The 16,576-nt window shown below is 40.9% G+C and overlaps 1 protein-coding gene across 7 annotated transcripts in view; it reads right to left on the reverse strand.

Annotated features, from left to right (window-relative positions):
* The window catches only part of LOC121503405 (chemokine-like protein TAFA-1), a 204,662-nt gene that overhangs the window by 98,657 nt on the left and 89,429 nt on the right, over positions 1 to 16,576 (reverse strand). The window contains exon 1 of one of the 7 annotated variants that reach the window (XM_041777857.1): positions 2,329 to 2,389. The exons of the other annotated variants lie outside the window; for them this stretch is intronic. Coding sequence (XP_041633791.1) covers positions 2,329 to 2,371 — 43 coding nt within the window. The 5' untranslated portion in view covers positions 2,372 to 2,389. Of the gene's footprint in view, positions 1 to 2,328; positions 2,390 to 16,576 lie in introns of those variants that run through there. 7 annotated transcript variants of the gene reach the window in all.

Raw genomic sequence — 16,576 nt, forward strand, 5'->3', positions numbered from 1 at the left:
GGGAACATCAATAAGTGCCCAGAAGGCTGTTGGTGGAGGTCAATCATTCTAGTCAGTTAACGGTCTCCAAACAACAGGGCAAATTCATCATAAGGCCTAATCACATTGGGCCAGTCCACACTTCGCCTCAAAACAATATCCGCTAACAACATTAGTGAAGGGCTAGTAATATAATGTGATTTCCTGTAGTCACACAGAGGTGGTGATCGATTGTGAGGATGAGTGGGGTGTAATTTAGAGAAGTTCATTGTTTGTATAGAAATATTTCTACCTGCTGCACATGCCAGAGATGGCAAAATACATCCTTCACCTACAGAGCAGTGAAGATTTTTGCATATATAAGGGCTATTTAAAAAAAAGTACTGATTTGTAGTAGATGTAATACAGGTTGATAAAACTCGGGGTAGAGGAAAAAGTCTTCCAACCTGTAAAGTGCAGGTACAGGTGCAAGGCTTTCATTACGTTTGTGTGCCATACAACATCTGATGAAACAGATGAATAAATACCTCAACATCTTTTTATACTGAAAGAGAATCTGAAGGGAAACTAGAAGTGCCACACGAATATGATGAGAAATGTTGGTAAACTTTGTCCAGTCTGTCTATTTTTGCTCTTTACTGGAAGTGCAGCTAATTTTTTTTTTTTTCCTTGATGGGAAAAAAAAGTATTTCTGGGGTCAACAGATTCAATTAACCTTTGTGAAGAAAAGCATCATACAGAGAAAAAGGCAGCAAAGAAACCCCTCAGTGAACCCATGAGTGCACTCTCACTCACAGTATAGAGTTTCAGCTCTCAGTAACAGTTTTCCCTCAAAGGATAAACTTCTCCTCGGCTTCATCAGCTTTACATCTCTCATGGCCTTGCAGTTTGATAGTGGAGAAAAGATCAACTAAAGATTACTTAAGCAATTTCTATTCAAATCATTCAAAATAGGAAAAGAGTTCACAAACACATCATACAACAGTGTAACCAAAGCCAGTATGGTGAGACATTAACTCTATCTCTACATCCACATCATCGGTCATCAACCTTTAATTTGATAAAAGCTTTTATAGGACAATGAGTCACTAGCATAGTTTGCCTCTCTGAAGGACTTTCTCTTCCTTTCTGTCTGATCTACGGCTGATATGCAAAGATGCCACACATAACCTCAAAATGAGACTGTTTGAGTCTTATTGTGCAGAATTTGAAAACAAGAATTCACACCATGTCTTCCATTGCTGCTATCATTCAGCACCTCACTGCTTTCCACCAGAAATGTCAGTAAATTTGAGTACATGACAGACTTTGCTAATTCTCTGTGAATGCGAAGCACCAAACGCTGATGTCAGGGGGTACTTCACAAATTATCAGAGGTGTCCAGATACTAATCCTGCTTGAATGCTGCTTTAGTATAAGCCATTTTTAATCATTATTGGGTTTGGAAATAGGTTGTGTCCACATATATTTACTGTCTCTAGTATTATTGTCTCTTCACTGTGCTGAGCCTCTGGGCCGTGTGGCGTCTCAGATGTATAGTCCTGTGCTGAGCAGTCACTGAGCAGTAACATTTTGGGATGTTGCATGGTGTTTAAGTGATCCTGGGCTCTGGGGCTCGGCACAGAGGCAGTCTGTCCGCTCTGCCACCTCGCTGACAGGCAAGCAATGGTCCCTGAGTTCAGGCTTCTGTGGTCTCGCTCCTCCTCCTCTCCTACCGAACCTACAACTTTCCAACAGCACCTCCATCCATATTCACATCCGCCGGCTCCATGTCATTTTCGCCTCCTTGAGCCTCCTCGGCTCCCCGGGCTCGTTGTCACTCAGCTGGGAATGGTTGAATAGGCAAGCTTGGAGTAGGCCTAGGCCTGAATAATGGCTACTCTATCTCCTACCAAGAGAGGACCAGCGGTCCGTTAAGAGGAAATTCTTACTGTGCCTATGAACACAGACTCCTGAGAGACTTGCACAATAACAGTGTGAAAACAACAGGGGAAAAACACCCAAAATGGTGCAAAGACAGTGCAGCAGAGGGCTGACAAAGAAAACAAAGAAAAATGTGTTTCTCCACACGCTAACCATTTCCACAGCTGCTGTTATCTTCCGTTCCGTGCACTTTCCACATCATATAGTTATTTAGCAAATGGAAACTTAACACCACACTGCTGTGAAAGAAAAAGTCACCTCCAGAAGTTAAGTAGCTAAACATACCACAGCTAAGATGTTGTGACAAATATAAAAATAAAAGGTAAGAAACTGTAATGGAGTTCCGTAATCACTTCCTGTCTACAAGCATTTCTATAAATAATGTCTGAACATTACCGATAATTGCAGGCTGACTCATGCACATACCTGGCCATACTTGAAATGATGTCTCATACCAGCCCCGGATCATTTGTACCAGCTCATTACCCAGAATCCCCCTCATGAAAATAGCAGGAGCTGAGGTACCACCTTGGATTCACCTTGGGTGTTCAGAGTAACTGTTTACCCAACCTCATAACATGCCAGCCTGTTCAACCTCACACTGTCAGCAGATTTTGTAGAGAGGCTTACTACTCAGAGTCAGACCTGCCGAGTAATTGTTGTAAGGCTTGTGGTCCCAGTACCAGAAGAGTCCTGGCAGCTCTCTTCTGTCTAATCCAGCTTTGTGCCTGGGCCAGGCAGCTGTCAGCTCCAGCCTGGTCAGCTGCTGGGCTGGCAGCTAGCAGCACAAGGCAGGGATGGCCCACTGTTGTTCACCTGGGCGACGGGGCCTCACATCCATCCATCTTAAACACCAAGCTGTTGGGCCGAGGTGTGACAGAGGACCTGTCACAGCTCCAGTGGAGGTGCAGCTTTGATGGAGAGGACCCTGCAGCAGATGCTGGAGGAGGATGGGCAAGGTTAATGTTCCCAGAGTTACTCTGGGGTACACTGGCTTGTCAAAAAGGAACAGGACTGCTTCACTGAACCTCAGCAGGCTGTGGAAAGCTTTGCTAAATTAGAATGACCTTAACTGTAAATGGCTCAAGTATGCTCTGATCTGGTGCTCGATGTTCCCTCTTCTCCAGTCACATTGTAAGAGTTAGTCATAAGCAGGTCATAGATCTTATACCCTCATGTTGTCCTGACATTCCACATGCTCTTCTTGTCCTAAGGCCTGTTTTCATTAAACTCTTAATAGAGAGCAGATTACTTTAATTTGATACCAAATATGTATTTAACATGAAGACACAACCTTTCAGTTATCACAAACTTTGTGTATGTTTTTGTTATTGCTATTCAAAGTGCAAAAGGAATACATTAAACCAATGAAGACAGCTCTAAATCATTAACAATTCTTCTGTGATAATTGTTTTCTTTACTTGATTAGAAGTAAAGATGCTCATTTACATTTCATTTAACCAAATAGTCCTCCTAAAGAGGAGGACACCCTTAGAAAACAGTCATATTCCTCACAGGGTCATTGTGTAAGATGGTGTGATGTGAGCCTGATATACTGATATATACAGCGTGGCTAAAATTAGCAGCTAGCATGGCCAGCCTTCCTTCCTCTTTGCAGATTAATATTGTTCTTTGATATGTAGTTTCTTTTCATTTCGATTGAGTAGTATCACTGTATTTGCATTCATCACTTAAAAAAACCATCATACCGCGCTGTGCTACAGCTACCGCTGAGCTTTTCAGGAAGGCAGCGGCCATTAACTGAAGCTACAGCGGCCTCTAGTGGTGGGAGGTTCATTGCAGTTTAAGAGAGCATTATAGACTGTGATTTCATTATAGAACCATGAGTGAAGTTATCCACCCAGTTAATGAGTTCCAACTGGATGGGAGAGAGGAAGCAGTTATCCACAATCACACTCACTACACTGTGTTAATACACTAGAGTTGATTATAATCTGGCAGAGTTCATTCACTAACACTGACACTAGTGTAGAGTACTATTAATGCCACTCACTGCTCATTTTATCAAAGTAGGCGGGACACATCCTTTGTACTTTAAAGCAGATGGAGAGCCCAGTCAGGGCTGTAACATTTCTCTCCGCTTATGGACTCTCTGAAAGTCTTGATATTTTTCTAAACATGTTGCTCTGCTAATTTGCATTATCATTAATATAGAGCTCTTCAGGTCAGCAAATCTAAATTCTGTATTAATTTATAGCAATTTACATCCGTGAGGCATTCAGATGGGGAATAACATGTGTGCAGCACCATAGCTGCTGGTTAAGTACAATCACAAAGAGAGAAACAGGAACCAGGACTAAGACATTTCAGATAATATAAATTTTTATTTACAGATTTTGAAACACTTAAGTTGGATGTTTGATTTTAAAAAGTGAAGCAGTATTTGCTAAAAGAAATATTTACCACTGTGAGGGTAGAGCAGGCATCAATGACAACAAGTCAGAAACAGAATGAAGAGGAGCTGGGGTGGAGGAGGGTTGCAAAAAGTGGCTTGCAGAGGGACCAGCAAAGTAAAGCAAGGCTGCTTAAATAAGAGCAGGAGTGCAAGCTGGCCAATTGCATGCTTAGAAGCCCTTGATATTTTGCTTGATCTCGAGCAAGATCTTGAGGGCTTACTTGAGATCAAGCTTATCTCAGCAGAGAGCCCAGGAATAAAGTGGATTAAATAAGTATTTTTGGATTTAAATTTACTCTTCATGTGTGAGTAAGACTTTGCATGTGTTAACTTATCCTTCATTTACATCTTAGAAACACGTTTATAAGAACCACTTTCAGTAACTTTGTTAAACTTGACTTACAACATGCTAATGACAAATTTTCAAATGTGGGTAAGGTAAAAAAAAAAAAAAAGTCTTGTTTTGTCCACCAATACTGATCTGGGTTTTATCAAGGGATTTCCAAGTATTTTAGTGATTTCCCCCTTAAAGCGATAAGTAAGGTACCAACATACCACTGTGTCAAAAACACATCTGAGCTCCAGATTTTAAGCGTTGTGTTTTTTTCCACTGCCATGCTTGTCTTCTTGTCACTCTATTCTAATTCTGGTGCAGACTATCTGCTAAAAGTGTATCAGCTTCTTTATTAATAAAGTTGCCAAATCTGGAGCCGTGGGTAAGACGTCTTACAAGAGATACTGCTGTCATATTCCCAACATGCTTCTCTGGGACGAGTTGACAAAAAACAAGTGGAGCATTCCACTTTTACATAGCTCCTCCAGAGACTGCTGGTGCTAACAGCATTATTATTATGCAGACATGTAGTGCTGTAAATTAGTACAGCTGCTTGAATGAATGATTCATGGGGAAATGGTGAACGCATTCTCTATGTGCAGAAAAGGCTTTACATGCTGCATGAATGGTGATGGACAAAATGCAGTGAAAACGTGAAATAGAATGGTAAGTACTGTGGCACCAAGTCAATGAAATGAATGTCACAGTTGGACCTTGTGTGTCCACAACTGTAGCCCGAAGGTACAACAGTGGAGTTCAACACCAAACGGAATTCACTTTCTCGCTCTCTCTGCTCTGAAGTCCAGTCTGCTCTATATAAAGCATCATGTCAGTGAAATTCACTCAGACAGCTACACGTTTTTCTATTTTTTTTCTCCTAGGGCTGTATCATACTCTCAGATCATTTATAAATGAGTTGGCGGGATGTCTGCATCACCAGACGTGCCTGGGCATGGCAAGAGAACCATCACAGGCATGCTCGCTCTGGCTGGGCGTCTGTTTTTACTGAGAGGTGGGGGTTATTATGAAGAATTATACTCGCAGCCATGTAGATTTTACTCACAGTGCTGGGACTTTGTGCCAATTTTCAGTGTGAAATGCAAAAGTAATTGGTGGCAAAGATGTTCAAGCTCACGCATATTTGAAAACACTAACCTTGTGTGCTTTCATAAGGCATTCAGCTTGGAAGCACAACAGATCTGAATAATCCTGGCAGTTTCTGGATAAGAGAGAGGATAAAAAGTAACATGGCTGTAAGAGCAGGTCAATAAGTAAGCCGGTATAATGGCTTACTGGAGTCTAGGATTAAGGCGATGAGGCATTGTCAGACTGCCGAGGCTGAGCTGCACCTCTACTCATTCATAAACCACACATACACGCTCACAGCGCACATCTGATACTCCAGTGTCTGGATATTTTAGCTCACTTGGATGACATGTGTGTGGAACATGGCAGAAAAGACATGCCTGCATGTGGGATGACAGGTGAAGATACCTGAAGCTTGAAGGTGTGCATGCATCAGTCATTCCCTGTCCAACTCATTTAGGGGTTTTGGTGTGCCTTCCTCGATCACTATTGACCTCCACCTGCAGTTCTGCCATGTCAGCCTTGACATCTGTCTGAGAGCTTCCAGTGTCTGCAGTCAAGGTCATGTGTGCCGCAGGAGTTGGGTATCAGCAAAGCCCTCTAAAGGTCTCAGGCAACTCCAAGAAATGACAAGTTGGCCTGAATATTCGGTTTGTCAGCAATTCTCTATGCGGAGTGCATCTGGACAAGCTGCTCCTGCTGCTGCGTCCGACCGCAGGAGGACGATAGGGGGGGGAGGCACCGTGAAGGGCAAGCGGTGACTCCCAGAAGCACATAGGGCCCGACCTTCAGCAGCTGCATCAAACAATTTTGGTTCATACCCTGTGGTCTATTAACCCTTAATAGACCACTATTAACCCTTAATAGACCACTGGCTACTTTTGCGTTCTTGTCAATAATTTTCTTTTGTCAATACTAATCACTCAGAAAATGTCTACCATGCTCATGTTTGGTAACTTTTTAAGCACAACATAAACTTTATAAAATGAAAAATAATCTTTAACTTTAACTTACCGTATTAGATATAGGACCTCAAAAAACACACAAAAAAAAGATTTTAACAAATTGTTATTTAAAAGAATATACAACACAAAATGTGAAGTTGTCATTTCAAGAGTTAGAACTAAAATTACATATATCAAGATAAAAATGAATATATTAAAACGGAATACAAACGTATGTATAGGCATTTTTTTTCCACGAATCAAAGTCCCAATTCAAAATATTTTTTATACTTAAGTATACGGTGAACACTATGGCATTTTTTTGCATTCCAAGACTGTGAGGGAATCCACAAACAGTCAAGGCCGCCCAGGGGGGAAAAAGGGGACAACTTTAGGGCCTAGCCAAATGGGGGTCCTATAAAAGGTCAGCAAAATCATGGTCCTTTTGGAGTTAAGCTTTGATAAAAATATTTTTTCTCCTGAATAATAACCAATCTCATCAAGGCAACAAATATTTTTTATTCATTTGTGTTGTTCTTAAAATTGTAACCCCCACTTTTTTTATTAAAATGGGTTAAAAATGAAAAAATGGGGGAAAAGGTAATGAAACAGGATTTTAAAAACAGCAAAAATATTTTTAAAGTGGAACAAATTGGTTGACAGAGTTAAATGGGTTGAAAGTGTATAGCAAATTGCTTTATGCAGTTAAGATAAGCTCGAATGGGGATAAAAAGGGTTGAAAAGGGGTCGATAGCACCAATGATTGGTCAACAGAGGCAACAACAGGCAGACAATAGTAAAATGGGTGAACAGTGGAAAAAACAGGCAGAAAAGTGGTAGAAAGGGTTAAAAATGGCAGAAATGGCTTAAAAAGTGAAATATGTGCAAAATAAGTAGTGGAAAGGGGCTAAAAGTGGAAAAAATAACATAACTAGCAGATATGGGAGGAAAACGTGGTGAAATAGGATTTTAAAAGTAGAAAAAATGGTTAAAAGAGGGCTAAAATGAGTAAAAAAGTGGCAAAAACTGGCAGAGAAAGTGATAAAAGGAGGTCAGAATGTGGCACAAAATGGTGCAAAGTGGCCAACATGGGTAAAAAGAGGCAAAAATTATGCAAAATTGATGAAAAGTGCAAAAAAGTTAGACACACATTTCAGCTGCAAAATGAACTAACTGTTAACTTGGATGCTAGAACCAACGCTACTGATCCAACACACACACACTAAAACTATCAATAAATCCAAACTAGGGAGGACCCTTTCACAGGGTTTGCCAGGGGCCCAGAAAATCCCAGTAGAAGGCCTGAAAACAGTGCAAATTCAACATAAAAAGATGTAAGTAAGCCAAAGTCCTTATAAATGACTTACATTTAATTATTATTACTTTATGGAGTTTTTCTAGTTTTAGATGTCCCACTGTAAAATAGTTTATAAACACAATTACAAGAAGAATTAAATTAGATGGGATTTATTTTTAAAATAAAAGTGATAAGCAAATCCCAAATCCTGTATGGACCACTGTATCCAATGTATAAAATTTATTTTTACATCAGATTCAAATGATCTTATTCCCTGCTCTAATCGACATATTGACATCAAACAAAAACTGAGTAAAAACCTGAAATATCACACTGCACTCAAAGTGATAGCTATGCAACATGTGGCTTTGTTTGCATGCTATCACATGACAAAAATAGCACATGATGACATCACGGCAGAGTGATCACGGACTCCTAAGCTTTAAGTAAAAACATCCTTTTCAGTGCCTAGGAGGCATAAGCTTTCCAAGTCTGTCTGAGTAGCTTCTGGATGTGCTTTTTCTAAAACTGTAATAAAGATTTCATCACATCATGCATAATTGTTGAGCCAAATGTGGCAGCAGGATGCCGAAAAAACAATTGTTACAAGCTTTTAAAACAGCACTTCTCTTACTTCTGGTCTCCTCCCACAGCTATGCATCCGCTTGATAAAATACAACCGTAGAGAAGTGAAAAAGTTGCATAACGAAGGATCAACCCCCTCATTGTAAATGGCTGAGCATTGCTGCCTTGCCAAATTTGACTGGAAGCTTGGGACTGGAGTTGTGGGTGGACGTGGGGCCTTCTTCACCCCCCCTGGCTCCAACACAGGGGCCTGTGGGCTGCCCACAGCCACTTGACATTATTTCAAGGCCCAGTTCCCTTTCATCTCCATTATTTATAGACTTGGAGCAGAGGAACAGTCTCCCTTGTGGCAGCTCGTTGGGCTTATGTCTGCGGCCCCCCCCCCCCCCCCCCCTTAACGCAGAACTTTATTTACACAGACATCACTGGCTAAGCACTGGCCTTGCAGAGACAATGCTGTAAGCCTTTTGTGTAATATATTAAACAATATGAGGGAGAGGCATCAGGGATTTGGTGCTTAAGCTATTCACCGTGAGCAGCAAGAGAATTTATCACGTTTTATGAAACCTCTCTTTTGGCTTTGTATCTGTGCAATAGCTCTGAACTAGATGTCATCATCTTCTAGTGTTCTCATATTTTCTAAGTCTATTATCCTGCAGGGAAAAAGAAATCAACAAAGAGAACTTTAAACCTGAACTAATCACTTCCTTTCAGGACTTTCTCTCTGTCACATGTAGATACCATAAACAAAAACCTCACCAATTAACCGAAACATATTTTTTAAAAAGTCAAAAATAGCTTGGTTTGGTTGACAACTGTGCTGTTGCCAACTCTGTTGGAAACACTTGAGACAAAGCAGACTTTTGGAGCCAAAAAGAATGATGATGGGAAGAGAGAGAGAGAGAGAGGAAGGGGTAAACAGACTAGGGAAGCGAAATGCCAGCATGTGTATCTTCTCTCCTACTTTATCTCCCTCTGAAATATAAAAGGGTAATGTTTGGAGCTTTTGTCATCCTGATTTTAATACAAAAGCAACTTGCTGGCTTTGTAGGACAGCGGGAAGACATAGTTGTCCCCCTCGGGGTGACACATCCAGAGCCAGCCCATCAATCTCCACAACCGGTGTGTCTGGGTCGGCTGCTTGGGGATTCAGTGTGAATGCCAGCGCTGATGAAACCTGATGCCCGGCAATTCTACTTCTCCACTTTGAATAATCAGGTAAAATTGTGTGATGTATTGCATGTCAGCTTAATTTCATATGACCGTGTTGGTGTCTGCATGAGTGCCTAAGCGTGTGGACATACTGTATGTGTCAGTGGCACCATGTGTTAAACCATGTATGAAAGTAATTACATCCCTGGAATGAACCAGTGTAAAAACTTGAGGATGCAATTATGCTCCCATTGAATAACTCATCCTTCCTGGCAAGAGCTAATTGCATTAAAATGGATTGTGTATAGTGCTCTAGCATGAGGCATTAAGATTAACGCCAGGAGAGTTAATAGTGTGTCATCTCCTAACCCTCACCAGCAAACCACCCCTCCCCTCTCTCATATCTTTAATACTGTATAAGATTAGAAATAAAGTGAGTGCAGGAGGACAGAAAAGCATGTTCTGTTTCTCCTCTCAGCATCTGCTCCCCCAGCTGGGAAAAGACCCGCGCTATTCATCAGGCTCTACGCTACTGTCTTCATGTATTCATCTCACTCAAAGGTCACAGCTTTAAAAACACCAATCTGAAATCTGGCGGCCTGTTTTTAGAGCTCTGTCCCTTCAAATAGAGCAAACCTGTAGGCCAAACTTATTTACATACAACACAGACGGCTGTGGGTAGATGTATGCCTTTCTGCATCATTTATCAACCTCTATTTTATCTCTGTGTTTGCATGCCCGGGGTCCTGTTGACAATATGTCTCTTTCCATTCATTAAACTTTCATGCTCAGTTATGATACTTAATTTGTTTTACATTTTTTGGCAACTTCCAAAGCCGTGTCTTCATGTAAATGTGAAAAAAAATCAGACCTCCGAGTACTCCGGAGCTGCCCGTCCTCTCCCAGGTACAAGTGTTAGGTGTGTGATCCGTGCTGTAGCTTACACTTGCACACTCTCCGGATCCAAGAAAACGTGTGTGTTCAGCTGTAACAATCCCAAATGGCTCAACACGCTGTGTCATAGTTCCCTGTCAGGCCCTCAGCGCTCCACCAGGCAGCTAATGCCTTGAAGAAATGGGCTTCTGAGCTCAGCATTAATCCCTACAGCATTTCTGTCCTCGGTTCCCTCCTTCCTTCCTGTCAGAGCAAATTTAACGTGACACATATTCACAAGAACACGGGCCCTTGTAATTGTTCGGGCTCTGGTGGATCCCGAGATGTGATAATGGAAGTTAGCCGAGTGGTTTGAAATGCTGGTGTACCAAACTTCTCGCAAGTGGGGGCAAATCCTCGCTAATGGCTGCTGAGGTATGTAGAAAAAGAAACACAATTTCTCAGTTAAATGATGTGTAACACTGATCCCACACAGGGATCCCCACACTTTCTTCCCCCTCACTATATCAGGGAGAAGAGTCTTTGATGACAGCCACAAAGCTTTTCTTCACCTAAAAATACATTTTATAAAATAGCACATCTTAAGTTCATACTTTAAGGAACTAAATCTTCTTTGTAATGTTTCATGCACTTCTAAAAGAGAATAAATGGCTTTCTAATCTTAAAGGATGGAGCTGACACTTAAACCTAATTTAGGGAGGCTTTAAAGGATGTCAGAATCTGACTGAAGGACTTAAATGATGAAAACTATCTTATACATATATTCTCCAAAAATTATCTGCGTTTAACAGGGCAAGATTAGGGATGATTAACAAAGGTAATTAGAAAATCCAGCATAACACTGGGGTAATGCATAATACAGTGCTGATAAAAAGTCACAAGTAGTCACCCCCTTGGATACCTTTTTACTGATTATATAAATCAGTAATGATCGATATAATTTGATGTTTTTGACAAAAAAATTACAAAAAACCCCTCTTTAATGTCAAAGTGAAATCAGATTTCTACAAGGTAATGTCAATTTACTAAAAATATTTAATGTAAAAAAGTGACTGATAAATATCCACACCCTTTAAAGTGACTGACCTAATTCAACAAAGGTCCACACATTTGGTGGTAGTCGTCTCACGGTTAGTGAAATTGGGATCGCCTGAGTCCAGTGAATGTGTCTCAAGTGACTGTCATATAAACACACCTGTGTCTGGAAGATCCAGTCACTGTTAATCAGTATTCCTGGCTACCATTACACCATGAAGACAAAAGTACACTCCAAGCCATGCAGAGAAAAGGTTATTAAAAAGTATAAGTCAGGTTTATGTTTATTGGGATCCCCATTAGCATTGGCACATGGCCGCAGCTATTCTTCCTGGGGTCCAGAATATCAAATAGTTTATATACAAACAGTACATACAAAATTAATGGATACCTAAACATTTCCAAGGCACTGAACATCTCCTGTAGTTCAGGTAAATCCATTAATCAAGAAATGTAAGGAATATGGCACATCTGTAAATCTGCCTAGATCAGGCCGTCCTCACAAATTAAGTGGCTGTGCAAGAAGGGGAAAGTGAGAGAAGCCACCAAGACACTGATGACTCTTCTGAAGGAGTTTCAAGCTTCAGCAGCTGAAATGGGAGAGACTCTGCATACAACTGTTGCCTATAGGTTCCCCACCATGCAAAGCTTTATGAGAGAATGGCGAACAGAAACCCACTCATTAAATCTCTACTGGAGTTCACTAAAAGGCATTTCGGGGACTCCATGGTCAAGGGAAAGAAAGTTCTTTGGTCTAATGAGACCAAATGGAGCTTTTTGGCCAAGAATGCTATGTTTGGCAGGCACCAAACACTGCACATCACCACAAACACACCATCCCCACTGTGAAGCATGGTGGTAGCAGCTTCATGCTGTGGGGATGCTTCTCAGCAGCCAACCCCTGGAAGGCTTGTAAAGGTAGAGGGTAAAATGCATACAGCAAAATACAGGAATATCCTGGAGGACAATCTTATTCAGTCTGCAGGTGAACTGTGGCTTGGGGACAAGATTTATTTTCCAGCAAGACAATATCATCATCTTGATGGGTCAGGAAATAACCCCCCTAACCCCATGGCAGCATTCTCAGATAACTCTATGGAAACAATCAGACTTGTGGCTGTTGGTCTCCTGTAATTAATTTGGCATTACAGAGGCTTCATTATTAATCTCAGTCTGTTTCTCTTCACATGTTGCTTCACTAAATTTTTGTTCTAAACACAGCAGTACCACAATATATTATCTGGTGAATGCAGATTGGGCTGAATGTCAAATTTATCAATACTGTATATATTTTTTATGATTTCTGTAAATTTAGCTAAAGACTCTAAGCTACAGTTTTGTACCTGCCTTGTTCCCATGATATACAGTACAAACCACTACTGGCCAAGTTAGTTTCCTTTTCTTTGCCTTACTGTAGTCTGCTTTGAATACAAACTAGAAAAATATAGTTCACACCCACATAAACACTTGGGCTCTTTCAACAGTTAATTTTTAAAAATGTCTATTCACAAAGTACACAAAGGGATCAGCCAGAGCTATTGTGACACAGGTTTAAGCACACCGCAGCTAACACAGACCCCAGAGTCCTTCACTGATTCTGTATCTGCACTCTGCACTGAGTGATTGTGTTAGGTCTGATGATCTTAATACCTCAGCGCTCCAGGCTAAGACTGACGTCTGACTCTGCTGTTGGGTGAGGAAACACCGATCAGTGGCAGTAAGCAACAATTCCTTCTAGTTTGGCTTAATCCATGAAAGTTACCAGGCATTACTGAGGTCAGAACAGAAACCATTATCACACTAATGCATTCATATGCTAACAAATGAGAATGCATGGCTGCTGTCACAGAACCTAAAACCTATCTATACTGGCATACTCAGTGGGTGTTTTTGTGTTCACATGTGTAGTTCTATCTGTTTCTTTAACTTTCTTTATGTTGTAGTGTTTTTGATTGTTATGCGGTGTCTCTCATTTTTACTGTAGTTATTTTCATTGTTTTAGTTTCTGTATCTTATCCATTACTTTGAGAGCAACTTTTAGAGGCCTGTATCCATAAACAGCATTTATGCAGGTTCAGCATTTTAGCAATCAGATTCCTCAAAAACACCCTCAGCGCTGGTCATAGTTTTAGTTGATAGGAGTTCAACTTCTGGAAAACTATCATACTAATAAATGTTAATCTCCTAGAGTGACTACTCAAAACCAAGAAGAGGCGGAGCTTCATCAGGGAATATCAGTTTTGTCAGTAATGATCCCCAGGCCTATAGCAGTAGCTATTGTCAACCCACAAAGAAAATTACAAAGGCCCCCCCTTAGTCAGCCAGCTAAGCAAAAATGTTTGAATCATTTTACAAATATTTATGCATTTAAATGTTTTTTTTTTATTTCACCACAATGGTTCTTTATACACCTTACACTGAAGTTATTAATAGGCCAGTCTGCAAACAACTGCTTCTATATCACTGAGCTTTTCTGGCCATAATCCTGGGTTGACTGGCAAAAATTAATCTATATTGCCCTCACTTTCTTAACATCCTTCTTCTGTACACTCCTCTTCATAACCCTCAGAAAAACTTCTCCTCCATCATCCTCAATTCTCTCTCTCTGTCCCTGCTTTCTTCTCTTTCAGCATCATCCTCTTCTTGCTCTCTGTCCCTATCTTCTTCTTCTCCATAATCCTCACCATTTTCTGCTCTCTGTCCCTGCTTTCCCTTCCACTATCCTAAACTTCTTTTCCCCTGTCCCTGCTTTCCTCTATTCCAACATCATCTTCTTGCTCTCAGTCCCTTCTTTCTTTTCCTCCATCATTCACTTCTTGCTCTTTGTCATTGCTTTCTTCTCCGCCATCATCCTCATCTTCTTGCTCTCTCTCCCTACTTTCTTCTCGATCCTTCACATGTTTTTCTCCCCATCTTGATCCTTTCCTTTCCTCTCCTCCGGGCCTTGCTCTTCTCTGCAGTGCTTGGGGTTGACTATCCACCTTTGACATTTTTTATTTTTCTATTTTGCTTTATTTGATAGCAATTTCAGTCTGTTGACCAATTCATTTAGTTTCTCATGATTTAATAATGACATGAATGACTATGAAAAAATAAAAACACACTCCATTCCAGGCTTCTCATGGACCTTCCTATACAATATTTCTATGTTTTTTGGGGTTTTATTTACTGTAATGAAGAAAAAATATTCAAAGCACATCTATTTAAAGCACAATTAAAGGTCACTATCAAGGGAGGCATAAGTTGACTTCTGTAACATAGCAACAGTAAGCGTTAATGAGAAGTGATCTGAAAGTGAGGTGAAAAAGCTTTTAATGCAAACAGGACCTTATTCTTGTATTCTCAATTTGTATCCTCTTCATGTTCGAGCATCCACCAAACCTTTGATTTGAGACACAAAAATAAAGCCACCGTTACCGGTGACACTTTTCTCTGCCAGTCTCACCTGAATTCTACAGCCCTGCTCTTGTCGACTAAAATGATATGGCTGTCTATTAAGGGTAAAAAAGCAATCCTTTTGCCGTATGAGGGTGCTATGTTCATTTTGCAATGAGTCAACTCTCACTGCACATTGCATTTGAACTCTGAGTTTACATGCAGGGAGCTAAAAGATTTATTTTCAACATCATGAGCAAAGAAAGCACATGCTCAAGTGCATCTGAGTTCACTGTGAGTCACTCAAAAGCTTGGTCATACTCCATCCAACCGACTACTCAACATATTTGGATACCTCTACTCCAACTATGGAGGAATTTTGCAAACTGGCCTTCAACCCACCAGACACAAAAATACTCAGTTTCTATTTGAGAAATTACCAGATAAGATATTGCTGGTTCAGGGGATGAGATGAAGCGCTAATACTGGGGAGAAAGAAGTGCAGGGAAAAAGGGCTATTTTTTCCATGTGTTGATTTGAACGACCTGACAGCAATCACGCCAAAACAGACACTGGGGGACAACAGCTGTAGTTTTGGGAGAGCATACAGACTGACGGCACGGTCTCCAGAAAAGACATTTGCAGCCCACGGCGTGTCACTTCCATGTTGCTGAGGCAGAGGTGCGTGTGAATGGACCGCCATGAGCGGGGAGCGGATGCTTTTTTTTTTTCATGTGATTAAGAAGCTCTCACTGAAAGTGCAGAGGGAGAATACATGGTCTCACTATCGATTTGGCCCTAGGTCCTCCTGCTGTGGTTGTTTATTGGCCCTTGACTTTGCTTTTGTGCTGAGGAGACACCTGCAGAGCCCCGACTGCCAGCTGACAGACCGGATTCCTGAGCTCATGGCTGGATGGCGGCCCGTCCAATAAAAGCCACAGGAGAGCACACATGCTTTAGAAAGGTGTGATGGCTGTGTGTGAGAGTGTGTGTGGGAAAGCGTGTCCACCAGCTGTCTGTGTGTGTCACACCACACATTACTGATGTGTGAGCGTGCAAACACGCTTGTGTTTGTGTGAACTGAGTTCATATTGACTGATAGCAATGTGATGAGGGTTAAATCTGAGCAGGGAGGTGCAGATTAATCGAAGAAGCTGGCAGACAGATACCTCAGACAGGCGGTCGGTCAATGCCTCTTTTTCAATACATATCTGTGTGTGTGGGGGTGTGTATTGAATTCACCTTTTCCCTGCTATCCCTTTATCCTCACATATCTGTCTGAGATTGGTTAAGTTACCCTGGATAGAAAAAAAACCCAAGTGTCAATTGGAATTAATTTGAAGCAATCACGAAAACCCTAAATAGGGAGAAAGTTTAAGTTTTAAAGTTACAACAAATTAATTTTATATATATATATATCAACTGTGTATTATTTGAATATCGAGTAAATCTTCTCATGAGCAGATTCTGCTTTTGTGTTTCACTATCAGTTCTTAAATTAATATGGATCATTGAGTATAAATATTTATTAAAACCAATTACATGTGATCATTCGT

Source organism: Cheilinus undulatus, linkage group 3 (assembly GCF_018320785.1).
Source record: "Cheilinus undulatus linkage group 3, ASM1832078v1, whole genome shotgun sequence".
Lineage (NCBI taxonomy): Eukaryota > Metazoa > Chordata > Actinopteri > Labriformes > Labridae > Cheilinus > Cheilinus undulatus.